This window comes from Dermacentor silvarum, chromosome 2, assembly GCF_013339745.2.
Source record: "Dermacentor silvarum isolate Dsil-2018 chromosome 2, BIME_Dsil_1.4, whole genome shotgun sequence".
Classification (NCBI taxonomy): Eukaryota; Metazoa; Arthropoda; class Arachnida; order Ixodida; family Ixodidae; genus Dermacentor; species Dermacentor silvarum.
This window is the reverse complement of record NC_051155.1, coordinates 237,843,408-237,871,030: the sequence shown is the minus strand read 5'-3', so window position 1 is coordinate 237,871,030 and position 27,623 is coordinate 237,843,408. Positions and strand designations below refer to the sequence as shown.

The following is a 27,623-nucleotide window of genomic DNA, read 5'->3' as shown; positions in this document are numbered from 1 at the left end:
CAACAGATGATGATGGTGATGTAAACGTCATCGACGTCACGTTGGTGTCGTCGGCTTCCAGCATGGCGCCTGTGTCACGGCTAGAGATCAACTTCTGTAGACTGTTGGAGCGGTGCGAAGCTCTTGCTGATGACCGAAATCCCACAAATTGGAGATTCAAAAAGGTAACAGATCGGGCTAATAAACAAGCTAAGGATAACCTCTCTCATCGGAGATGTTACAAACTGTCCAGTTGCATCGACATGGTCGGATCAGGGAGCAACAGTTTGTTTCAATCGCCTAGCCGCAGAAATTTGACTACAGGGTGTCTTATCATTTCGCACGTTTTGCTGTAATGTTCCAGGTTGCAAATCCTGAGAGGTTAAAAGCTCTCGGATAGCTAACTAGGCTTTCTGTTCCCTGTTATTTATTTATTTTTATTTTTGGGGGGTGAGAAATCGGTAACCGAACTTCTAGTCTCACGAAAAACATGCATGTAAACATGATAACAGCAGCTTTAGCTGATGCATGTTTGTTCACGCACCAAATACCTATGAGCAATTGTACTGGTTTTAATCGATTTTCCTGGGTGTCCGTACAATGTAGCCAAGTATCGGAAGGCAGTTTCGGATGCGAAACTCGCATACAAGATGACCTGGCTGCATGGCGGGATTCGCAATCTTACAAGTTATTTTTATTTTAATGGGCGTGTTGTTCGGCGCTGTAAAATGACACAACAGGTGATTTACGACTTAATGCATTTACATAGTAGTCCATCGATCGGCAGTGCAACTCTCATTCATGATTTACTCTGTCAACATATTTGTTTTTCAGTATGTTCAAAGCCTTGAAGATATGTTACTAGATCTGAGGAACATAAACACATGGTAAGTGCCTGCACTTTCTCATTTACTCTTTTTTTTTTCTTTCTGAATCTAGCGTTGAGGGTACATATTTTGCAGTCAGCCAAGCAAGGACACATTGGTGCATTACACGAGCAAAGTGGACTTTCTGAAACGCCTTATTGCTGTGGATACACAAGCAAGTATTGCAGGACATTTGCATTATTTGTTTTTAAGCATTTTGTATGGTAGCATAGTTTGGGCGGATGCTGTGTGGGAGTACAATTTCCTGATAGTGGCCTTTTAATCGCAAACACTGCAGCCACACAATAGTCCAGAAAAGGCCCTCAGCCATGAGCAGCTCACCCTAAAGCCTGTCCCTGATGACAAGGCCAAAGAGATACTGCTCAAACGGCAGACCAAGGCAATTCGTGATGTCCGTGAGGAGCTGCTGGAGTCCCGATCATCTGCCAAGACAACTGGTGAGAGCATGATGCAAGGCATGGGGAGTGATTGCTTGCAGCTCATTTGTGCGCTTTTTAGGTGAGTTCAGGTTGCCACACACTTAGTGGGTATACGCTGCAGTTATGATGCATAAAGTGTAAACAACTGTACAATGCATGATGAGGGTAAAAAAAGACCAAACACCAGTGCAGCAAATTCCCTGAAATATGATGGGCATCTGGTTATCAGCCCGCAAGCTTTTATAGATGCAGATATGTCCAAGATGAAATGCGTATATTTATAAAGACTGTTGTAGCAGTTTGTGTGCCCACTGTTTATAGATAGTTTTCTTATGATGTCACGGACATAGCTTCTCACCCTGTTATTAGTACCTAAACATGGCTCCCACGATAACGCCAGTGCACCTTATTATCATGCGTGCATTGTTTTGCTTTCTGACTGTGGCCATTTTTTACCGGATTATCTCTGTTATTGGTTGGTCGCTCTGCACATTCCTTGTCTATGCAACTTCTCGAAATGCTGGTACCACAAGATGGTGGCCACGATGATGTCAATGCAAACCATCTATTATCCATCTAGCACATGTTAGTGGCATAATGTGAATCTAGTTTTTACACATTACGATTCTAAGTACAAAAAAAAAAAACAAAAAAAACTTAGGAGTCCCTCCTGGATTTTGCTTGCCACATGCCAAAATTTGCCTCCGCCAGATGCCTGAATATTGTCGGAACTCTTTATTTGAAAAAAATCAGGTGTAAAAAAGAACAGCCACAAGATGAATGAAAATGAGGACACAGACCCCAACTATTAACTGAAATATTACATGTGCATGAAGGTGGTGAAGGTGCCAGCAACTTTGTCAACTAACCATGGACCGTGGAGACGTGTTCACTCTCAAGAGATTTTAGTTCAGGCATGAAGGTTACTCTTTTTTAAGGACAGTTCGACCATAAGACGCATTTCTGCATCACAGTGTATGAATAGAATTTTACTATGCTTGAGTTTGGGAGAACAGTTGCATTTACGATAGGAGCAACAAAAGGCTATATGGTGCTAATCAACGACTGGTCAGTGCGAAGGTCAGTGAATGATTGCCGACAACTTTCTGAAGTGTTTACAAACATGTTCACAAAGATTTTTCAAGTCATGAGCATGTCAGTAATCTGTTTTCATATTGACTGTAAGATGCACTTCTTTACTGCAGTGTCTAAATTGAACTTCACTATCTTCAAACTTCAGAGAACAATTGCATTTGCAATAGTGCAAAAAAGGTCACATGACGCTGGTCAATGACAGGTCGTTGCGATCGGTCAGTGAATGATCACTAACAACTTTGTCAGGTGTTCAAGAACATGCTCACATAACTTGTTAAAGTCACGAGCATGCCAGATATGTGTATTGGTGTATAGGTTTAGGACACCATACTGACCTTAACATTGCCAACTGCCTTTATGCATGCTAAGTATCAAATGAGTGTGGTGGCTTCCTAAACTGCTTAGCAAAGCAGGAATTAAACATTATTCTCCAATAATTATTTATTTATGTTCTTTATACTTTTTCTACTCTGTCTCTGTAGCCAATACTTGGCGTGTGCAACTACTCAAGACTTTTGAATAATGAATCAAGTATTGTCCTATTCGATTCTGTGTTCGAATCGAATAGTCACTATTAGAACACCTAAATAGTTTTTGAATACTTCAGATTGTCGACTGTACACGATCAAACATGAAATTTAAGCAAAAATGTGATTACCTTTATGTCATCTATAATGAAATAATGAACATAACATACTATAACATGCTGCATCACTCGGACAGCCAGATTTTTCCAGCTAAACAGAATCATTCACAATAAAATGTTTACACATGGAATTCGGCAGTGGATGTTGTTTAGTAGGTACTAGTATTTGTAGATGCAGCACCTGTATCCTCTCGTTGGATTAAATCTGATTATGTTTCACTACAACATACAATGATTGTACCACCTGCCACAACCATTCGAACTAAAAAGAAAGTGCTTTTTATTTAGTGCTGCCATTGCTGCAGACGGAATGCGCTTCTGATTTGGTCGTGAAGGTATGCACAGATGTTAACATGTTCACTGCGGCAGCACCTTTTAGTTACAATTCCTGTGCTTAGTGATGCACCAGTGGGCCACTAGTCATATTCAAGTGCGCCATGGCCCACCAGTGAGTTACCAGGAAGTTGTGCTCCTTTGAAACTTTCTGAAGGTACAGAGAGATGGCACCATGACGTGTCAGGCCAGAAGGAACAAGAAATTTTTCTCTTCGTTGATTTCTAGGAAAGACATTGCTTGCACAGTGCAAGAAAGCCTTGCACAGCCACACAGGGGAAATAACTGCCATGACGCACCCATAACTAACCCACCCGTGACCCATGCTGCAGTGAACATGTTAAATGGCTGACAAGGCTTGTGGGAATGCGCGACTCTCACGCGTCCCCTGATGTTGTTTTCCCCGCATGTCTCCTGTAGTCCGGTTTCTCTACGTGGCTAAGCCCGGCAGTGGTTGCGGCGCGTTGCGAGAGATGGCGCTAGTGTCGCGATGCTAACGCCACCGAACGGCGAGGTCACTTGGGAGAAAAAGGTCGGAGGCGCTCTCTCTTTTGGCTGGGAATCGGCGACCAACACGCACGAACGCTTCGCGCGTGCGCCGGCCCGCTTCGCGCGACCGTCGCGCGAGGCTTAGAGCGGGACACCGGTATGGACGAACATGGATGGATGGATGGATGAGGCTGAATCCTTTAAATCGGGTGGTGGCATACGCCACCTAGCCATGGCTATTAACATAATTTGTACTTTGTGGTGGGTGGGTGAAATTTCACCCCTGCCTTAATTTTATCCACCAATCAGATAACCTCTGTTTGGTTATTTATACCCGCTTAAAGTCTATTTTGCCTTCACTGTCCCTAAACCCCAATGCTTTGAAAAAATCAGCCCCGTTGCCTTGCACTGTAGGGTTAAGCCCCTTACAGAAAAGTATGAGGTGTTCAGCCGTTTCCTCTTCTTCTCCACACGCACAGCACGTGTCTATACCTTGGTACTTGACTCGGTACATCTTAGTCCGCAATACTCCCGTCCTGGCTTCAAACAACAAAGAGCTTCCCCTAGAATTATCGTAGATATTTTCTTTGGCAATTTCTTGCTTGAAAGTTCGGTATGTGCCCAGTGCTGATTTCGTCTGCATCCCTGTTTTCCACAGACCCCTCTCTGTTTCCTTAACCTTTTTCTTAACCGCTGTTTCCTGGTTTGCACCCCTCCTGCAGTCCAAATATTTGATTGACAGTTTTCTGGTCAGCTTCCTCCATTTTGTATCAACATTCCTCATGTACAAATAACTGAACACTCTCCTTGCCCACCGCTTTTCTGCCATCTCTCTCAATCGCTCCTCAAATTCTATCTTGCTGCTGGCTTCCCTGCCCTCGAATGACGTCCATCCCATGTCACCCTGTACCCCCTGATTTGGTGTATTTCCGTGTGCTCCCAGAGCCAGTCTACCTACCCCTCGCTGCTTAACTTCCAACCTTGCTCGAACCTCCGATCTCATGCACAGGACCGCATTGCCGAAAGTCAAACTAGGGACCATCACCCCTTTCCAAATCCCTCTCACCACTTCGTACCTATTGTAATTCCACAGTGCCCTATTTTTCATCACAGCTGCATTTCTGCTACCTTTAGCCGTCACATATTTTTCATGTTCCGTTAGGTACTCAGCCCCATTGTTTATCCACACTCCAAGATATTTGTACTTATCCACCACCTCCAGCGTAACCTCCTGTATCCTATGCTCGCTGCCCTGATTATCATTAAAAGTCATGACTGCCGATTTTTCTTTACTAAACTTCAAACCTAAGCTATCTCCCTCTTTACCACAGATGTCCATTAATCTCTGCAAGTCTTCCTTGCTGTCAGCCATAAGTACAATGTCATCTGCATACATCAGTCCTGGTAATGACTGTTTAATCCATTCTCCCTGCTTGAAATAGGAAAGGTTGAAGCCAAGTCCGCTCCTCTCTAATTTTTTCTCTAATCCTTGTAAATACAGCATGAACAACAGAGGCGACAGAGGGCACCCCTGCCTAAGCCCCTGCTGTATCTCTATAGGCCCAGATACCTTGCTTTACCATTTTATAAGCACCCTGTTACATTTATAGATATCTTTTAAAAGATTTCTTACTCCATCTTCCACCTCTAGAGTGCCCAGTATGTCCCACAAATCCTTTTGGATTACACTGTCATAGGCTCCCTTGATATCCAGAAAGGCAAGCCATAGGGGCCTGTGTTCCTTTTCTGCTATTTCAATACACTGTGTCAATGAGAACAGATTATCTTCTAACCTTCTTTGTTTTCGGAACTCATTTTGTAGTTCCCCCAGCACCTTCTCGCTCTCCACCCATGCCTACAGTCTGTCCTTTATAATCTGCATCACCACCCTGTAAATCACTGACGTCACTGTTATGGGGCGGTAGTTGTTTATGTCGGCTTTGTCCCCCTTTCCCTTATATATCATGCTCATCCTGCTCAGTCTCCACCCGTCAGGGGCTTTACCGTCCATTATCATTTTGCTCACTGCCTCTCTTAATGCTTTCTTAGATTTTGGGCCCAATGTCTTTATCAACATAATTGGGATGCCATCAGGACCTGTCGACGTGCTACTAGGAACCCTCTTCTCTGCCCTTTCCCACTCGCTTTGTGCCAGTGGAGCCACTGCACTGACTAGTCCATCCTCACCTGATTGTGAGGATGAACACGGATCGTTCGAGCGTGCCACCGTTCGCGTGACTGTACACGTGAACAACTAGGCGATGGTGTCATGGCATGGGGCGAACGTATTCGCTCGCTATCGGGTCGCGGTGAGTCGGACTTCTTTGATTTGTCACGCGCCCATGTGAATGTTCAATTGGTTGTAATTCGGCTAGTGTGCATTAGTGTATGAAAGGCGCAATAAATGCCCTTTTGATTGTTTGTACTACTGTGTTGTCGTTCCTTTGTCCCAAGAACCCGTGTGAGACCCCACATCTGGCGCCCAACGTGGGGCTCTTGGGGAATCGGACGATAATTTTAACAGCTTTGCTATGTTCGAGATGTTTCAACCGAAGCGTAGTTCTAGCGTGGATTTTGATCGCTAGTGTCGGCGGTGTGCTTTCTTGAGCGAGGCGACGGTTGCTGTAGCGTGTTTGAACTTTTCAACATGCTAAGCCTTTTCACGAGTGTTTTGAAGTACACTCGTCGGTACGAGAGCCACGTGGTCTGCATCCTGGGAGAGCGAGGCCTAGCGCCCGCGGAGCATTGGCAAGCCTGAAGCGAGTGAGTACGGAAGCCTCGTGGGTGGTCCGAATTTCTTATGTAAATAGCTTCTTCTATATCTTTGACTTCGGAAGTCGAGGCTCAGGGAGCCGGGTGGCCGCGGGCCACGGGTGCCGCTACGGGCTGACTGGTATTGCGGCCTGGCACCGGGCGCTCCGACACCGTCTGGGACGGTGGGCGCCGTCAACTCGGATGCTGTGTGCACCGAGCGGAGTAGGACCACCTCACAGAGCTAACGTCTCCTCGCGGCTGCCTGTTCTTGTGCCCATTTTGGGTGTTTTTTTTTTTTTTTTTTTTGGATGCCGGTTGTTGTCAAAGTAGCGACGCATTAGGCCTAAGGCTTAACAAAGCCGCCTGTCGCATGTTGAGGGACACAACCTGGTGGACCGTGGTGTTGAGATGTCGCACATTGCTTCACTCATTAGTTCGCCTCGCACGAATTGAAATTACTCGTTCGACTCAAGAAAGCAAGCTTTGTTCACATGAACTTAGCATCTGAAATGCCATCCGAAATTTTTGCTAGCCGAATTGAACATCGTACCACGTGGGCGATGCGTATGCCGAATTCCTCTCCCTTGCACTACTTTAGTGTTTGTCGAGTGCGTTGAGTGTACGCAGCGTGAGCGGAGTCACCCCTGGTTTGCTGTCACCTGCACATCGTCAGCGCTGTTGCCCCGGACTACAATCGAGCTACCCCAGGCTTTGGAGATGCCTGTGGTCAATTCGGCGCAGCGACTTCGGCGGCCGCCAATGTCCGGCTCGCAACCCTCGGCGGCTGGGAAAAGAGCCGGCAGTCACCAACGGCTACTGCGGCTCTCGTAAGCAGGGCGCGAGCGACGCTTGCTCGTGCCGATTTCTGCGTCGCCGTTTCCGGAGTCCTGGGCTGGAGTCGTGCCATCGAATCTGCAGACGTGGTGCTGTGACCAACTGATGCCAGCGGTGAACCCCAGAGTCAATGTCGGCTCGCACGTTGTGGATAACGCGTGGACATTTACTCGGCGGCGCCACTGTCGCATGTACTAACTTTTGTTCGCGACGCGCGCGTTGATAGGCCTTGTGACATGTTTCGCCGGTGTATGTGTAGTGATTTAAGGTTGGGGGGATGTGGGAATGCGCGACTCTCATGCGTCCCCTGATGTTGTTTTCCCCGCATGTCTCCTGTAGTCCGGCTTCTCTGCGTGGCTAAGCCCGGCGGTGGTTGCGGCGCGTTGCGAGAGATGGCGCTAGTGTCGCGATGCTAACGCCACCGAACGGCGAGGTCACTCGGGAGAAAAAGGTCGGAGGCGCTCTCTCTTTGGCTGGGGATCGGCGACCAACACGCACGAACGTTCCGCGCGTGCGCCGGCCCGCTTCGCGCGAGGCTTAGAGCGGGACACCGGTATGGACGAACACGGATCGTTCGAGCGCGCCACCGTTCGCGTGACTGTACACGTGAACGACTAGGCGATGGTGTCATAGCATGGGGCGAACGTATTCGCTCGCTATCGGGTCGCGGTGAGTCGGACTTCCTTGATTTGTCGCGCGCCCGTGTGAATGTTCTATTGGTTGTAATTCGGCTAGTATGTATTAGTGTATGAAAGGTGCAATAAATGGCCTTTTGATTGTCTGCACTACTGCGTTGTCGTTCCTTTGTCCCAAGAGCACATGTGAGACCCCACAGGCTTCACTTTACATGATAATGTATGACCACACATGCTCTGAAAAGCCCAGAGTTTGTGAACAAACTGCTTAATTGGTCCTAATGCTTCCTTTGTGTTCATTTAATAAAGCATGCTTTATAACGTGCAGTATAATGACAGAAATTTTGGTAATACCAGGACGCGAAATTGTTTGATATTGTTACGGCGCAACCAAGAGTGGCGCCAGTCGGAAGAAGACAATTTGACGTGTAGAGGTGTCTTGGTCTCGTAGTCATGTATCGTAGTCTCTTTTGTAAATAGCGTAAATACATCTTTATATGTGACTTCCGCATCGTAACAATATTAGAGGGACCCTGAACCACTTTTTATCGAAGTGGAGAAAGACATTTGAAGTAAAAATAGGCTATTTCAGCAATACTTTGCCGCAAAAAGTACTTCAATACGTTCAGCAGAAGCGTAGTTATTGGCAATCAAACACGGCCTCCGCTGTGCTCCCCTTCCTCCTTCAGTGCCTTGCACTGTGAAGGCTACGGCGAAGTGGGGCGGGGCCACAACGTTCCGCCTTCGAAATGTCACCGTGGCTCGCAGTTCAAATTTTATGTTGGATGTTAACGTAGACGCCAGGACTTCTGATTTTGGTGCCTACAATGCACTAAACGTAAGCCAAGTTAACGTAGATGTGGCCAGGACTTCCGATTTTGATGCCTACAACGCGCTAAACGTAAGCCAAACGCGGTTGTCCAGAGTGAGCAGCCAGCCAGTGGACTCGTGGCGGCATCCCACGGCATAGCCGACTGCAGCGACCAATAGCAGCCGCGTATTGGAATGTGCTTTATTACGTAATAAAGCACACAGAAGAGAGTGAGGATCATGGCTTCTGTTGAAACGAGAGCGTTTGAGAGATAGGTAACTTCGCGCTCCGCTTGCGAGCTCGACGCACCGCCTACGGCAGCAAAACTTGACTGAGATGTTCACAGCAGCGTATGCTACTCGTGGACTATGTTATTTCACGAAGCCCGAGGGGTGGTTCAGGGACCTTTTAATGGTGACAAGGCTTGGTCAGCAGAAGGCATGGTGAGAAGAAAAAAGTTACAATTACAAGGCTACCTTCCACTGCTGAAAAAGACTGCCATTAGCACTTGCAAATGCTCGCCTAAAAGCAGTTAATCTGGTCATTTCTGCTTGGCCTCTCGTCACTATGCATTAGCAGTGTGACCTCGCGTAACAAAGTTGGTGTTTCGCAACATTGCCCATTGCCTTCATTACATTGTACTGCATTGTTTCTTGTGAAGGGAAGTTGGCGTAAAGGAGGGCCAGGTGGTTGGCATTCTTCCATTGCTCAGATGTACAGTGAGTAGAGCAAAGTGCAGTAGAGAAAATGTTTATGTTCCTGCCAGTCCAGTAGCTGGGTAGATTGAATGCCGATCGTAAAGACGTACAGACACATATTTTACAATTTGTTTAACTCTGCCACATCCATTGCCAAGTCTAATTTCTATTTTCTTTATGCGTCTCTCACTTCTTTTTTTCTAACTGTTAGCAGGTGACAACAAGGGATTGCGACAGCGAGTTCCGGGCCAGGGAGCTGGTGAAGATTTTGATGCCGTTCTGCGCTACCACAACTCCATGCAGGAGAAAATTGCTGAGGAGATGGTCTCCTTGGCACAGAACCTGAAGCAGAATGCAGTGCTTGCTGGACACATTGTGAAAAAGGACACAGAGGTAATAGATTTTTACCTTGCAGTGGTTGTGGCCGGGAAAGTTGCATGCTTAGTGTATGTGAGTGCTAGAGCAGGCACAAAAATTCTGCTTAGAGCATTTGGACTAGGTGCCATGTAAGGTGCCAGCAACAGGCACTGGTGGTTAAACAGCAGTGGTAGTAATGAGACTATGACAATCAAACTGTGCACAGTTGCCATGTGTACCAGAAACACTTGACTGCTCGAAGTAATGTAGAGCTCTAGAAAACTTTGCAGTTCATTGGAATGTTGTGCTAACTTGCCGTGGGCCTCCAGATTTGAAAACTCTTTACCGTTGGCGCCGATGACCGCGAGCAGCAGTGCCGAACGACCTGAGGCGCATTCCTCGCTCTTGTCTGTCGTGCAGATTGGCCTTAACGAGCTCATAACCCACAGAAATCACCTGCCATGAAGTTGGAAAAACTCTCCTGTTCCTTGGAAGAAAACTAGAAAGCAAAATTTTCTATGCAATAGAAAATTGTCATTAAGCACAGTATGACCTACAAGTAAATTGAAAGCCTCACTGGTGTTTAGGGCAATTTTGCTATTTTTTCAGCTTCAGAGGTAAAAAAAAGCACTTTATACTATTCGACTGAAATTCTATCACTAAAAAATATTTTCCAGACCTTCATATACGAGCTGAGTTCTGTCATACTAATTTGGTGTTCCCTTTAATAAGAGTAGAGTTTATTGTACATATCGATTGTTACGTAATATGAGTAGCCTCTTGAGCATGTGCAGCACTGTGTTTTTTGCACAAAGTTTGTAGGCATAAAAGTTTGTGTTAAGTTTCCTGATATTCAATATTAATTTTTTTTTCTTGATTCGATTCGAAATAAACTATTTGGTATTCGGACACCCCCACTTTCAAGCTGTTAAAACGCATATAGAGACATTGTGTTTATACCGTGTTCAGAATGTCTTAAATAAAATAAAATGGATTGTGTGTGTTTAAGCTACAAAACAACTTAATAGTGCTGTGTTTCTGAGGCTTATGTAAGCACATGCATCAGGTGTTGAATAGATGTGGCACTGAGAAGTAAAAAAATGTCTGAAGGTTAAATCAGGACACAAAATTACCTCTGGACATTCAAAAGCTACAAAACAACTTCATAGTGCTGTGTTTCTGAGGCTTATGTAAGCACATGCATCAGGTGTTGAATAGATGTGGCACTGAGAAGTAAAAAAATGTCTGAAGTTAAATCAGGACACAAAATTACCTCTGGACATTCAAAAACAAGGGTCTGGGAGAATGTCTTCGAACATGCACATGGTATCCTTTTATATTGTAGATTTGAAAGTCCATTAGTCCTACCTGAGGTAATACAGTAGAAATGAAATTAAGGTTCCCAATATGTTCATCTTGTCAGAGTTATCCTCTGTAGATAGCCATGACTGTGAGGTCATCAAGAGAAGCATTTCTTTAAACTTTACTACAAATTTTAAAGTTCATGCAATGCAAGTTCAGTGGAAAATCATAATTTATGCATACTTTTGCCACCAAGCCTTGTGCTCACTAGTGCGACCTAGTCGGTGAAACTGTGAAGTCCAGGCTGCGTGCCAGGCTCCACAGATTTTCAGTTTTTAGATATTTTAGCACCCAAGCTAAATAATGGGTTTACAATTGTGCTTCCAATTTATTCAAAATGCTTTAGGTACACTAAGTACAAGACAAAACACTGTCATTGTGCAATCCGCTTTCAAAACAAAGTGCACTGGATACTTTTTGGTATGATCACACATGGCTCACCTGAATTGCAAGAGATATAGTACATACAACCTGACTGCTTCAGGTTCAGTCAGTGGTCCCCGGCAAGATTACACAGCAGCCTAAACATCAAACATGTGCAAAATTTGCCTATGCATGCTCTGTGAGCTACTCTCATTAGCTATTTTAGCCACATTCTACTGCCCCCTGGGAAGCCAAAAAAAATTGGACGCTTACGCTTTGTCTGTAAGAGTAGAACGCGATAGCGTTATCGGGACCCGTTCGCATCGCATCGATTGCATACGGCAAGTAGGCTTCATTCACTGCAACACTGAACGTGGGAAAGTCAGCTTACAAAGACCAAGTCTACACCGATCGCCTTCACTTTTAAACTGAAATGCATTGCTGGAAAGACGTTTTTCCAAGGGCAATATAAGTGGTGTTATATTAAAATGTGAAGGCCCTAGCACCTTTTTTAAAATTATTTTATTCATTGTTTGCTATTTCCTCGACGTGCGCAGGTCTGGTAAAAATGCTGGAAAAGGGGTTTGTGTTTGAGTTTCCTCGTAGCAGAATTAGGTTTTCTTGTACATTCACATTACAATCCGATGTTGATTGGTAAACAACCCGACAGCGAATCCGATGACGAATGGTAAAGTCGTACTTTACCATTTTTCTGACGGATTTCACTGTGAGAAATTCAATTTTTGTCACCAAAACCTTGCACCACGTGGAGGGCCTGCGCAGTCGATGTGGTTGGATGATTTTTTCGGCGACCCGTGATCACGCCGGTTGCCGACGCTGGATTTTCTGCGACACGGGGCCCTAAACGCTATCGCGTTAATATTCGACTGAAAACTGAATTCCTTTTCCAACCCAGGGGGTCTTCGAATGCATTGAAAATGTAGCTGGCCAACAAAGGGCCAACAAATTCCTCTCAGCTTTGTTCGAATTATTGCAAGTCTACTGTGTGTAGTTATAGAAGTAATAAGTAGCAAAGCGAAAATATTTTCCTGGCATGACTTTCACTATGTTGAAGTGAACTAAAAATTGTTTACCTTCCAGGCTGTTCAAAAGAGCGTCCAATCTGCGGACCAAAACTACGAGCGGCTACAAAATGAACAGCGACGGCTTGAGGAGCACATACGTCGCTCGTGTAACTGTTGGATCTGGCTTATGCTTGCGATCGTGTTTTTTGTCTTCCTCAACATGGTTGTCTTCATGCGCATTTTTCCAAAGCGATGAAGGCTCACATGCCCTGTTAGTTAACTCCATGTACAATAATAAAGAATTTATTTTCTGCGTTAAAAAAAAAAAAGACCTTTTCTTTTTTACAGTGGAAAAACTGGTCAGCTTGTCAAGATCTGAGGACAGAGCAACGTCTTCTTTGCTGCATGGTGCAGCCTCGAGTCCATTTTGACTGTAACAAAGAATGTTTTGACAATGGCGTAAGACACTGAAAAGCTGGATGCAAAATGTGGCATTGTCATTGGTTTTATACTTCCTGGCTTGCCATAAAAGGCATAGCTTAGATAGAAAACATACACATCGCAATGAATACCATGGGCTAGGCTTCGTTGTGAGAAATCAGTCAAATGCATCTGCCATCCTATCAAGCAAGCATGCAATTCATATGAATCTAAGCGTCATAACATGTGAACTTAAAGGGAGAATAAAGAGAAATCATTTGAGCTGCATTAGTAAATTATCCTTCCACAATGCCAAAAAAAAGCCACTCTTACAAGAGGCTAGGATGTGATGGATTCTGACGGAGCCTGCTCAGGCCTAGTTAACTCACGAAGCGTCAAAGACTTTAACTTAGCAAGTTTCAGGAACATTTATTGAGCCACAATAGTGAAAATATAAGAAAAAAATATAAAACCAGTTTCGGTCACACTGATATGCCGGCACTAGGATTCTGACACGAAGTTCAACAAACAAAACTTTGACCTTCATTTTATGTAATAATCAACCCCTTACTGCTAAATTAAAAAAATATGGTTTCCAACCAATACTTTATCAGTCTAAACTGACGTACTATTTCTTTTTAGTGTCCCTTTAGGTGAGTACCACGGATTATAAAAGCTGCCTTACAGCTATTTAGTGTCGAGTTCTTCAGCTTAGCATAAGCTGTCTAAAAGATAAGACTTAGACTCTCGGGCCTCTGATATGAGGCAGCCTTGTAAGGCAATACACAATCAAATGGCTCTTTTAGTACTAACTTTATCTTCACAATTTGCAGCTGTAATTGCACATACTCAGCTTGTACACTTACAGATTTTGTGCTGCCCCTTCATTGGGAACTTCATTTTCAGTTCTTGAGGTTCCTCACATATGAAGACGAATGGAGAGAAGCATTCCCCAAATGGATACTAAAATAGGTAAAAAGGAAAGGGCAAGACTGCTTAGAAACAGAAGCAGTGGTTCTAGAAGTGGTTATACTCTGAACATCAGTATGCAGCGTGCATGTTTCGCCATGTAAAAATGGTTTATGAAATACTAAACTACATCTGGACACAGTTATAACAGTCCAACTTATAATGAGTACTGGTTTTTATCAACAAAGGCTGTTAAAACTTGCACATGAGTAAAGGCATTTTTTTCAGAATGAAAGGCAAACACAGTGGTCTGTCGCAACACCGAAGTGACACTTCGCATGGCCGAGTCCCTAAAGTTCTCCGTAGTTTCAAGATGCCCGCCTGTCGGCATGCTGTGCTTGGTACAGTGGAGTGCGTGCTCTTGTGATGGGATCCCCGTTGTGTTGAAAAAAAAAAAAAAACCCTGAGTAGCCATATGATTAACAGGTTCAACCTCCTGCCAAACGATAACCAGTGCCCAATCAAGGATGCAGCGGAAAGTGCCCTCAAAGGGAACATGTATAACATGAGCCAGTGAATCACCTCTTCTATCTTTTAGGAGGAGCCTCTCCTGCATGATTATCTTTCGAGCATATCTTCAGAGCAAGACATCTTGCTTCACCCCAGTAATGTTCTTGCCTGTCTTGCGTCTGCAAGAATGAGGCAGAACACTGCTTTGAAAGGCACTGATTTTTGGCTTCTTTAGCAATGTGCTTGACTTTTGAATTCATGCAGTACTTAATGTAACGTGTGCTGTCAGCTTCTCCATAGCAGAGTGCAGAAAGAGAAGCACAGAGATAATGAAGATTGCTATTGTAATATCTTTTGATTCAGGTGTTTCAAAAAAAAAAAAACTTTTAACAATTTTCACTGGTGCAAACTTCGACTGCCCACAGGTCTTTTTCATGAGTGAGGAAGAGCACGGCAGAGATGCAGAAACATGGCACTGATTTGCTTCTCTCACTGGCATGCACAATATTTAGAGTATGAGTGGTCTTCACGTGTGATGATGTACTTAAAAATTCAAAATATTTGTTCACATTTAGCGCTGATAAGAGAGTCATATTTTACAAATGCCCATGTAGATATTATCACATGTTTTCAATAGTGATATGCCTTGGTGCCATTCATTCAGATGTGCAATGAAAGCATCACTGTGATGGCATCGTTTTGCAACAGGTACAAAACTGAATGCGAAAGTCTGGTGGCGACTGTCACCGTGAAAAATGTTTACGACCATCCTCAGCGACACGGTCCCTGAAAGCCTATCTTTAAAAAGCCTGTAGCACACCGATTGCCTTCTAAGAAATAGTAAAACAGTGCTGGCTGCCTTGCAGCTTTCATACACAGTTTTCTAGTTTAATTGTTAGGGCTTTGAATTCAAGCAGGAGTTGTGAAGAGTGCCAGAGGAGAGATGCAAGAAAACAACATGTAAACTTAAACCTTACTGAACAAGAGCAAATGATTTGTCAGCATGTAATGATTTGTTTCCAATATGTGCCAGAGCGTAATGTATAGGAGGATAGCTTAAAGCAGCAGATAGCAAAAAAGTGAAGGATCAGCTTGTGTGTTGGCTGTTTGCTACGCCTTCACTGCATGTTTTTCTGCTTTATGCTATGTAGTAGTTATGGTTACAAACATGTAGCTAATCACATATGCTAGCTGTTAGCTGCCTGTATTATTGTTCTGGGCATGGATTTATTACCATGCAGTACTAACAAACACTGCAGGCCATTGGTGCACTAGAGGTCACTGAAACTTCTATAAGATGGAAGAGGCACCTGTTCACGATAGATGTCCTGGGGCAGGCAGTCAACAAGGTTGACACATCCCAAAAGGCAGCTTGTTGGGTACTCGTCTGGAAAACTAACAATTTCTCCTGTCTCTGCCATGAAGAGAGAGAAAGAGAAAAAAAATTGGAAGTTTAAAAAAATTGTAGCATTGAAATGGACATTTCCTCAAAGTGTCGTCATGCTCTGTTTGAAACAGAAACTAGACACTGATATCATATCTGCTAAAAAAAAAAAAAGATGGTTTTTAAGCTAACCTAACCTGGCTCCGATGCATCACGTTACCTTTAATTTACTTAATGATTTGTGTCAGCATACTGTCAATCCTGTAGAGGTTTTAACTGCAGAAGTACGCACCCGTGTTCATAAAATGGGAGAAAGGCCGCCATGCTTATTGCTACAAGATATGACACAATGCACTCTACAAAGTTTCCCGCTCTTATAATCATAGCTTGACCTCGGGCGTTTCCCAGTGTTATGATCAACAGAAGTTGAACAAGGGAAGCATTGGTTAAGAGCTTTGTTTCGACAATGGGACTTGTAGTTGTTTGCGCCTTATTCAATCGCTGTCGAGCACTTCAAGCCTCCAGCAACCCAGTGTGTTGACAGCTAGTGGGACATATATATAATGAAAACCAAGTGCCTTACCTTCGACAATCTTGCGATAGATGTCAACCACTTCACTGATGTCCTCGTGCGTGGGCTGCTTGCTGGCTGAATGGATCCACAGACGGCCCCTGTATGTTGTAAACCAAGCGCGCCCTTCGTGCCTGCAAACAGGCAGAAAACACAGCTAACTTACGCATTAATTCAAAATGCACATGGACAGTCGATTGTTGTATAAAATATCCTAAGTTGGAAAAGGCATCACACACAATAAAATCATGACAGATTGATATACACACACAGTGAGTGCATGCTGCTGGTAAGGATACTCCCATGGCCACTTGTTTAACGTGGGCCAGTACAACCAAACCCGGATATATAGAACCCACATATAACGAATTATTGTGTACATCAAGCAGCTGTAAAATCCCCTTGAAAATCCCATGCAAATGTATAGGGATGGTGCACGCGTATATAGAACGCCTGTTTACCAACACATTCGATATATCGAAAGCGGCGCCGCACTGAAGACCTCAAAGTGCACTTCTTTGTGCACTTTGAGGTTTTCTTGCACCTGGAGGTGGAGAAGAGAATGTGCAGTCAGCTGAGCCACGTCAAGCTGTTCGGCTAGCCCGCATGCTACCTCGAACGTCAACGTTCCTTCTTTCCGATTTTCGTGGCGTCATCGTGTAGGTTGAGTGCCTATTCGCGAGTTCATTTTCCGCAAGTGATGGCCGCTGCAAATGTAAAGAAAAGAATCAACTTGGACTTTGCAATGAAGTTGAAAGTGGTCCAGTAATTTGTACAGGTAACTAAAGTGCGCTTGCTTTTTTTCCGAGTTGTGTGCAGTAACTTAGCGGCCCTCGGACGCACCAATCAGTATGGTGCCGTTTGCCTCAGGGCCTATTATTTTATATATCAAATTAACTATATATATCGAATTTTTTGTGATCCCCTGCAGATACGATATATCCGGGTTCGACTGTATAACGTAAAACTATTCCAAATCCACCATTTTTCCCCGCGTGATAGATCAGAGTGGCTCGGGCACAGCCCATTTGGGTGGAGCCCGAGCCCTTTCGGCCCATCATGGAGGGCTAATGGCAGATTTGAAATAAAAACAGATTGGAATAGTTTTATGTTATACTGGCCGTGGTCTGGTATGTGTAGCTTAGTCCATAAGTATTGCTCACATTCCCAGCAAATTATAACCCATGGTTCCTCAGTTTTGGGATTGCACAATTCAGGACATGGTTGCATCTCTCTCGTTAGGACTCCCCTTAAGTGCTATATGTATTGTTCCATCAGATTAACGAGCCTCTTTCTATTGTGATAGCAATTATATGGCTACTTGAAGCATATTCAAGCCATTGGCATCGGCATCATTGTCATGCTGTCCTGCTGATGAAGCATGCGCAGCTCGAATGCGTAGGGTTAGAAGGTGAAGAGAAAAGCAATGTGACTATGACATTATGGCTCGTGCTATCAATGAATCAGTTCGTGACAACTTGTGGTTGATCTCAGATAATCTCAGATGTGCACTGTCCAACCACAGAATGTGACCTGCTTCTTGGAAGAGGGCATTTCAAAACTGGCATTTTCACGCAGTACACCGCTGGCCAATAGACCAAACAATATTGCAGTGGTGCTAATACATTAGGTACTCACTTAGATGGTAGAAAAAGAGTTCTGCAATTTCATTTTTCACAAACTAGCCAAGTGTTCCCAAAGCTCAACTTGCTGATTAGCTTCACAAGTTCACAACATTTTTTTTCCCCCATGAAGAGACAGCCCTCGGTCTCCGGCATGGCAGATCAGTGTCAAAGGCAAAGATGCCTTTAAACAATGCCATAATTCAAAGCAAAAATATTATAATAATACCAAATTCTTGGGTGTTATGTGCCAAAACCACAATCTGATTATGAGGCATGCCGTAGCGGGGAACTCCGGATTAATTTTGACCAACTGGGGTTCCATAATGTGCATTTAAGTACAGAAGCGTTTTTACATTTCACCCCTATCGGAATGTGACTGCTGCAGCCTCGATCGAACCTGCGACCTCGAGCTGAGTAGCGCAGTGCCATAGCCACTGGGCTACCGTGGTTGCTGACTGGTTCTTGCAGCAATAGAACTAAAGCTGAGCTGCCACACAAGGAATTCGTGAAAATAGATGATTTCAGTATAGCTACACGTTTTAGAAATCAAATAGATTCCTCGTCATATTCAACACAGCGTAAAAACACTGAGCTAGAGAACATCATCATACTTTTTGATGCCGGCAACTAGCAGACCAGCATATGGTTGTTGCACGGACAGGGCAAAGCCATCGTCAGACATCTCCATGAGTGCTCGATCCTGAATGCGAGAGCTAAGGACTTGACCAGTGCTTGAGGTGCACACCAGGCTATTGTCGCCCATTGGACGGCTGCGTTTTGGTGCACGGAGGGCTCCGGTTGGCATATACTGCACAACAAAACAGATGATTGTGAGTTCCAGAATATTACAGTAAAACGCCCGACGACAGAACGTACTAGGACAGCCAACCCTTTCACTGTTGCAGAATGATATTTCACTAGCAGGACACAATAATCTAAACAGGAAAAATTGAAAGCATAACTCACAACACAACTAGTAAAGATGGTGCAATGGTTCTGACAACTTTTAGCAAAGTGAATTTTCACTGCCTTTAATCTTTCAAGTGCACATACCTCAGGAGGTGGCATATCCAAAGCTGGATCCATAAAGTGTGTGGATTCTACTTCTCTACACACACGGTCATTGATATTTGCTTCAGCCATAGGTGCTACGAGTGACTGCAACAAGCTCTGGATGCTGGCATGCTGCGCCTCCTCCTTCACCACTTGGCGCCCAGCAAAATCTAGCGTCACCTGAAACAAATGAAATTCAGCTTTTTCACAAGGTTATATAAAAGTGGCAAACACATGGAGCCCCCATTATTATGATGCATTTGTATTCTCAGCATGGCATTGTCTGGTGGTTGTATGTCTGGCGTAGAAAAAAATTATGGTGTTTAATGTGCTATAGGAAAACATGGGATATGAGGACTGCTGTAGTGGAGGGCTCCGGATTAAATTCAACCACCCAGGGTTCTTTAACGCGCATCAAATATAAGTAAATGAGTGTTTTTGCATTTCACCTCTAACAAAATGTGGCCGACACAGTGGGGAATCACTTAGCCCACAACCTCAGAAGCAGAATACCATAGCCACTAAGCCACTGTGGCAGGAATTTAATATCATAGCATATGTTACAATGAGAGATAGACACAACTGAAAGCCAGAGGCCAGTGCAGATTCTACTGCCACAACTCTGGACTTTTTTTGAAAAGTTAACGAACCTTCTGTTGTCGTCTTGAAGCATGCTGCTCTGCGCGCAGCTCCTGTTCCTTCTTACGAATCATTTCTCGTTGCTCAAGTGTAAGCCATTTGTTGTCGGAGGAGTAGTAGTCAGCATTATCATCTATTACTCGAGTACGGCGTTCCCTGCAAGAATAGCCACCACAATTGCGAGAATAAGAAAATGTTACAAAGAGGTCAGGAGCTTGAACATTTTTACATGCATAATGACTAGAAACATGAACATTAGTTTTTCAGTAAAACTGACTGACACTGGAATGTTACCACAACAAAATGAAACGTGAACAGAAAAGTTCAAACAAAGTCCATGGCTTTACTTCCTACTCTCATCTTCTCAACCATCACTCAGCTTAACAGCATTTCAATATCAGCACTTCAAGTCTCTGCTTTTTTACAATGCCCCTTGGTGGATGCGAGTAGACAGAGATATTTTTCAGCCTCGTGTGCAAGACAACACATCCACCGACAAGCATTGAAGGAAAGCAGAGGCTTGTATCACTTTAGTGGTACGATATCAGAATACTGATAACCTGAACAAGGGTAGATAAGATGAGAGCAAGACGTGAAGTTGCAAGCCCTGTAGCTTAACTGCACATGTGCAGCAGTTTTTCATAAGCACCGTTAGACAGCAGAGCCCATACCGAAAACCACATACTGTGCGGTTCACATTTCATTTTGCTGTGACAGTACCTTGACGTAAAATAATTGCTTTAGTGAAATTTTTAATCCAAGGAGTTTTTAGAAAATTGCCCAAGGACACTTTCACTGAAGATGAAAAATTATTTTTCTAGGATTCTGCTGGCAAGTTTTATTGAAAGAAGCTTTCGCACACCACATCTGCAACCTCCATGAGGAATCAAAGTGGTGTTTCTTTGATTAGCTTTTCAGGAAAACATAATTTCTTCCCACACAATGCTATTGAAGGATGCTGTTGCATGCATCATGCAAGCGTGCAGCCTTTTCTGGCTCTGTAATTTCTAGCATTAGACAATCCCCATGCATGCTAAGGACTTCTAACAAAAGAGAGCAACTACACTTGCATTTCACACCGCAGTTGTGGCTTCTCATCCAACCATATTCTGTACTGACACAAGGCAGACTGGTCACTGCCATAACGAGAGCTTGAGAGGACGTGTTCACAGATGCAAAGGGTTGCTTTTAGCCCATAGCAAAACATTTGAATGTTCTTCTGTTAAGAGAATGCATCTCTCTGAGCACGCACCATTTTGAGAAGTTACTGAGACAGAACCAATAAATTTTCACTACACCACTGCTGCCACTAAGCATGTGGGTAGTGGGCTGAAGGGCAACTATGGCAAGGTGTGTGCTACCTGTACCATGACAAACCTGCTTCTTGAGGTCAAAAGGCAGGGAGGTGAGAAAAAAAAAATTCTCCAATAGGAGTGGGGTTGAGGAGACATATCCCTCAACTTTCCCCTTAAGTTCAATGGAAATATACAGAATTACATTAAAATTAAATTGAGGGGTTTTACATCACAAAAGCATGATATGAGATGAGTCATGTCATAGTGGCGGGCTTCGGATTATTTGGGGCACCTGGGGTTCCTTAAGATGCATCTAAATAATAGAGGTGCAAATAGTGATTTTTGAGACCGAATCAAACACCAATTGAATAGTGCCAGAAGCGAATCGAATCAAATAGAATATTGAATAGCTTTCAAATAAGTTGCAAATAATGAACAGTCGTTATCACAATTAATATAAAACTATGTTTACATCCTAGTATTCTCAAAGTTAGCAAGTCTCTATCATTACACAGTACGTTATGAAGCGTTTATTAAAAGCAGAAATGGAGCATTAGGAGCAAACAAGTAGTTTCTTCGCATGCACAGGGCTCTTCAGAGAATGCAAATGATCGCTGTATATATAGCTTGTAAAGTATGGCGACCTAAAAGATGTAGGCTGCTCCACTACGCAAGTTCTCATGTTTTATATCTATACTATGCGAGGGTTAATATTTACCATACGTTTGCTCCACTTTTATGTTTAATTGGGCGCAGTTGACATTTTGAAATATACAAAAGGCATTAGAAAAATATTCACATTTACAAAAAGTGAATATTTGATTCGAAGACCGCATCGAATAGGACACTATTTGATTTGTTATTCGAAAGTTTCGAATATTCGCACACCCCTAAAATTTAAGTACACAAGCGTCTTCGCAATTAGCCCCCATTCAAATGCAGCTGCTGCAGCCAGAATTGAACGCAGCGCAACGCTACAGCTACTAAGCTATGGTGGCGGGCAAAAGATATACACAATGGCATTGTCTTTGGCATTTCCCTTAATGTTGCCTTGAACCCAAGTAGTGGAAGAAAATGGCAAGGACTACTGCCATCACGGTGCCAAATGTGATGAAATCAGTCAATAATACAGGGCCTTGAGCAATGCTTGTGTCAGCGCCTTTGTGATAGCCTTGTTTATGAAAGTACCATGTTTTATGCATAAATGATCGCTTCATTTACATAATGCAGTGGACATACATATAGGCTGATGATGATGATGATCTCTTCATTGATATTCTTGTATATTTATGCTACTGCAAATGATAGTTCATTATGGGTGATCACTGTGTCTTGAAGATGAATATATTTTGTGCAGGCCTTATTACTCAGCATACGCTATGAGACAACCTTCAGTTGGAACAGCAATGAAGCGGCACAGTAAAATAAATGCTGCGCTCACAGGTATTAAAGTTAGTTTAGAGCATCAGCGTCATATTATGGCACTCCCGAGTCCTGTGTCTGAGGACTTTGCTACCTGTTCAAATGTAGTTTACTCTGCACACCCTCACCCGAAATCCGACGCACCGTGAAAATACAATGTAGGTACATGAAAAAGTTACTATAGTCGACTCTTGATAATTTGATCTCATTTAATCAGACTTCTTACTTATTATTGCGATAGCAATTATATGGACACTCAAAAGCAGATTTCTGCCGTCGGCGTCGCCGTCGCCGTGAGGTTCCGTATGACGTCATTTGGAGAAGAAATCGTCGCCGCGCGCCGAACGCTGTATGTGCGAGTGAAAGGGCGCGAGGGGCGCGTCTTTCACGGGGAGTGAACGCACGGCGGAGAACAAACGCGCGTTCCGCGCCGTGCTCGCTTAAGGGCTGCAGAAGTAGGCGTCTCTTTTCTCCTTTACAATCACCATATATGTAGAGCAAACGCACCTTCTTCCGACGCGCGAGAAGCCGTGGGGGAGGGGGAGGGAAGGGAGGCTACGTTTAACTGCGGCACCAAGTTCTATCACAGGCTCCGGCAACAGTCACCAACGCCGCACGCATTTTGAGCGAACGCGGGCAAAACGCCGATGGCGTCGACAACAGTTCTGCGTGTTGCCGATGCTGCTGCATGTCCAAGTTTATACAGCTGATAAAGCTAATATCATTACTCCGTATAGCTCTCTACAAGTTTGCTATCGCAATTGATGCTTCGCCTTTCAGGTGAAACTGCGACCACTTTTTTCAATCACACTGAGAATTCCCAGCGAAAAACCACACATTGCTATGGAAGGAAAACTTGCTCAGTTTGAGAGCAAAAGCATGTCACTGCCTCATGCGAAAGCATCCAAAAATGAATGTTAAAGCATTGGCGCTCTTTCACGCATGCATCAGCTACTAAAAGCTTGAAAAGAGAAGAAATTCAAAGACAGTACTACTGGTTCCCTAGGCGACAACGGCAACCTATCCAGCAGTGCTGATGACCACTTGCACTGTGCCCTGGGCGGTCTCTTTTGAAGATTTTGTCAGCGTCGATGATAGCGTTGAGATTTATACATTATTGAGTGACGACAACATGCACAGTTCTTGTAATACTGTATTTAAGTATTGTCTGCCGTCATCGATAGGATACTTAAAGTAATAAAACATTTTTGAATTTGTTCATTAATTTGATCTTTTGGATAATTTAACGAAAACATGCAGTCCCACAGGTGTTGAATTATTGGGGGTTGACTATTCGCAACTCAAATGAACTGCAGGGGGCGCTGCGAGAACTGGCCGCGTCTGGCTACACTGTGCAACATGGCGGTTATACGGAGGTCCCCGCGTCGCCGAAACCACTGTGTTTGATGTACAGTACACTGTAGTTTGATGATTTTCGTGCGGTGTGATGCCGGTTTGCGCTGTTTTGTGGAAGGAAAGCGTGTAGCTTACGCCGACCAAATCATTTTAGCTGATCTAAGAGAGGCACAGTGGGTAATGAGGCTGAAGTGGTCGCACGGTGTGTGCAAACATCTGGCGTGACAGCGGACCCGCACGAGATTCTGATGAAAATCACCGATGTATTCTTGAACCCATTGGTCGTGGAACCAACGTATACTCGTGCATTGTTGGACGGTCGGAAATGTACAAGCACGTTTCTGCTGCTTTGATTCACTGTTAAGACGCGGATAGATAGTCCGGTGTTTCGAGCGTGCGAGACAGCGGCCGGCGAAGTTGGATACATCACGCTAGCCTCTCCAGGATTGCCGAAATCTTACAACCTGCTCAGTTTGGAACGTTTAACATGGCCCGCAGCAGCGCACCGACTTTCTCGATCAGCTGTTGCCGCTGTACATGCGGATAAATGCCCAGCCGGCGCGCACTTTCTCACTGTTGTTGCCTTAACACATTTTCGATCGGCGAAGGCGCAAACTCTGCACGCTCTTTTCTGTCCAGAGAGCAAGCGAAACTAAAATCAAGCTTTGCACCTTATTGCGAGCATGCACTACGAATCTGTGGCGAACCTTTCCCGCTACTTTTGCGTTCGTGTTATCTATTTTACATTCGAGATTTGCGCGACGTGACTGCTGCTTCACTTAGCTGTAGTTATTGCAGTAGTTGGCGCATTGTTTCTCTCGTAGAGAACAAAACGATAAATAAGAAACGGAAATATCTGCTTACTACAATAAAAACACATTTGCACACCATGTACAGGTATGGCTTGTGCTGAGTGGCCTGACCATGACTGATTATTACTCCCCGCTGTCTACGAACATGTCGCTTATGGCTGCTGTGTAAACTAATGAAATAAAACAAATGTTTCTGTGTAAATGAATGTTAACTAAGCTAATGCATTATGAATCTAATTAATTTTCTCTGTTATTGTATAATTTACGTATCCTGCACTTTAAGTGGCCAAAACTGTGTTCGCCTCTGAACTGCCAATTTCCTTCAGACACTGATAAGAGATACAATTGCTTTCATAATTCCGCATTTTCAAATGAGCGCCTACTAATTTGCACTAGTTACACGGGTAGCGTGCCCAGGTCGCAAGGAAGGTGTACCGCTATGCCGCCCCATAGTTATTTTGCACGCTGGTGCGTACATGTTGTGCTTACATAGAACGATTTACCGACGTTACTCGGGAGTTCCTGAAACTCCGATGTACCGATTTTCACTGATGTACCATACTCGGTAGTTCCATGTTGTGCGCTGCATGTATCCGATGTAGCAGCTATAATCAAGGAAAGCTTGAATACCGCGGCGACATTTGCATCATAAACTGCATAACCACACAGGCTATCACATGAAACTGCATGTTGCAGCACGCATACGCTGAACGTTATCACGATGGCAGTAACAACCTCAACGCAAACTTTCTGAAGTTAGCTGAAGCGCTTTAGTGCAAACATAGTACAAGCAACAGGATCGCGTTCTCTTCACACAAACCGACGCTCGCCTAGAAAAAAATTAGAACTTTCTCGAGCAAGATGTTGAGAACACAACAATTGCCGTTGTCTCTGATAAGATTCGCAATCCATGTGGCTCTTCGGCGCCGCGAAACTGCAAAACGCAGCATAATTCCAGGGCCGTGCGAAGTTTCGTAGATCATATGGTGACTCCATCGTACTAGAAGCGCACCCGATCGCAATGCGAAGGTACGGTGGCTAGCCACTGTAGCGAAGGCTACGGACGGAGCGTCTGCTCCGACGCTTGGACCTCCGTACGCTGTTTCCGGCGCTCGCTGCTAGGTGTCGCATGAATTGCTGGAGTCGCGAATATTCTCTAACAAGCAGTTCTACTTGGTGGCAATACTAAAAATTAAACAACTAGCACATACTTACTTCAAGCATACAAATAGTTCGTTCACAACAAATTTTGTCTGAGAAATCTGGATTGCCACAAATTTTTCCCTTTCCTTCCTGCTTGTCTTATGTCTTATGTTTTTGTTTGCCCATTGCCAGGTGTGAATACGCAACTAAGTTTGTTGTGTTTTCATGACAGGAACATCATGTAACAAGCATTTTGCAAGTAGTGCTTACCATTATTTTGGAGAAGGTTAATGCTGAAACATGACCTCTAGCATGATACTGCACTCAGCATGCTATATTATAGTAGCACACAAATAGTTGTTATGAAGAGGTTCTGCTTTGGCAGTGTATGCACAAATGACATGTAGTACACATTGACACCATAAGAATTGAAATGAGCAGTAACTCACGAGGTACGATCATATTCGAGAAGTCGGTTCTTATGCTCAATGGCCTTGGCAAGATTTTCATCAACAGTCTGGTTCATGAGCTTATTTCTAAGTTGGTGGCTCCTCTTGGAATCATGAGACAGGATCTCCTTTTCTTCATTCGTGCACACCTGCCAAAGGAATGCATGGAATTAGAAAATGAAGAGGCCAATTGCAAGTGCCGGACGCAATGTTTCTTGTTGCACAGCTGTGAAGTGCTTTGTGAAAGATTACTAAAAGATATATATATATATATATATATATATATATATATATTACGTTTGTGTTTGTCACATCCATTAGGCATATCCTACATCTAAACATGGTGAAAGGGCCCATAACTGAGCTATCCCTGTAAAACAGTGGGCATCGCATCAGAAGAGGTTGGCCTTTTGATGACTCACCAAATTGCCGCAGGTGAAGCATGGGCCCGACCCCTCCTGTCGGCAGACGATGCGGCCGCAGCGGAGACAGTTGTTGATGAGCGCGTGGCGGTGAGCCTGACATTCGCACGGGTGTCGGCCGGGCAGCAACACGACGTCGCGCGCCCGTCCTTCCCGGCTGTACAAGTTGACGAAACGCTGCTTGCGCCGCGACGCGTTCTGCGTCATGGCGATGTTCGACCGCTCCTCATCAGGAACTGCCTGTTCCGATACCTGTTGGCTGCTGTTCAAGCTCGACTCCAGCTGCTCCAGACTGTCTTGCACTGGCTGCAATACGAATACATGAATAAGTTTTGATAAACGCAGCAAGTCAAGGTGCATGAACATTTACAACGAATTCACACGCTCGTGTGTTCGTAAGACAATTCGCATGCCTCTTGTTTTGAACTGGAGCCCTTCTTTTTCGAAGATTTTGACTTTTGTGGCTGGACATAATCTTGCAGTTCTGCTTTCTTGTACACTGTCATGAGAGTAGAGTCACCATCTGCGGAAGAAATGAATGCATGAATGGACCGAGTTGAGCAGTAATGAAGCCCTTAAAACTATGCTTGAGATGTTGAAATCGCATAACATTTGCACCAGTGATATTCATGTGGGTTAACATCACGCTGCTTACCGTTACTCATGACGGGTCAGTGCGTTTTGTTCGATGGTTTCGGCTTTCAGACGTTGCTACAAACAACCGTCTGTAGCTCTTGTTTCACTGACAGAAAAGTAAGGTAACAGAGCTTGAAAAGCACAGGAATATTTAGAAACGTTGACCTACCCGTAAAAAAACTATAATCGGGCAAATAAATCTTTACTTTCAACAGCCCATGCAGCTACAAAGCAATTGCAAATGGTAGCAGACATCTTTCTTAGCTCTGCAGAAAATTAAAATAATTATT

General features: G+C 44.1%; 2 protein-coding genes across 5 annotated transcripts; one reads left to right on the top strand and one right to left on the bottom strand.

Moving 5' to 3' along the window:
* The first annotated feature begins 25 nt into the window (after nt 1-25).
* On the top strand, nt 26-12,943 carry LOC119442923 (vesicle transport protein USE1-like). Of its 2 annotated transcripts, none has more exons than XM_049662460.1 (6): nt 26-164; nt 814-866; nt 942-1,020; nt 1,144-1,303; nt 9,795-9,973; nt 12,764-12,943. In XM_049662460.1, the coding sequence occupies exons 1-6, from the start codon at nt 63-65 to the stop codon at nt 12,941-12,943; spliced, it is 753 nt and encodes a 250-aa protein (XP_049518417.1). In that variant the 5' UTR covers nt 26-62. The 2 variants fall into 2 exon arrangements, with proteins under 2 accessions (XP_049518417.1, XP_037563921.1); XM_037707993.2 differs by having other exon boundaries at nt 9,792-9,973.
* A 21-nt stretch (nt 12,944-12,964) lies between these two features.
* Nucleotides 12,965-27,607, bottom strand: LOC119442921 (activating signal cointegrator 1-like). 3 transcript variants are annotated; one of them, XM_049662457.1, is made up of 11 exons: nt 27,353-27,607; nt 27,068-27,220; nt 26,698-27,003; nt 26,276-26,424; nt 19,810-19,954; nt 19,160-19,339; nt 18,718-18,914; nt 16,494-16,615; nt 15,837-15,940; nt 13,974-14,070; nt 12,965-13,118 (listed from the first exon to the last, which is right to left on the bottom strand). In XM_049662457.1, the coding sequence occupies exons 2-11, from the start codon at nt 27,167-27,169 to the stop codon at nt 13,048-13,050; spliced, it is 1,473 nt and encodes a 490-aa protein (XP_049518414.1). In that variant the 5' UTR covers nt 27,170-27,220; nt 27,353-27,607; the 3' UTR covers nt 12,965-13,047. The 3 variants fall into 3 exon arrangements, 2 of the variants coding, with proteins under 2 accessions (XP_049518414.1, XP_037563916.1); XM_037707988.2 differs by having other exon boundaries at nt 27,111-27,220; nt 27,353-27,606; XR_007465740.1 differs by lacking the exon at nt 15,837-15,940 and having other exon boundaries at nt 27,111-27,220.
* Nucleotides 27,608-27,623: the final 16 nt, after the last annotated feature.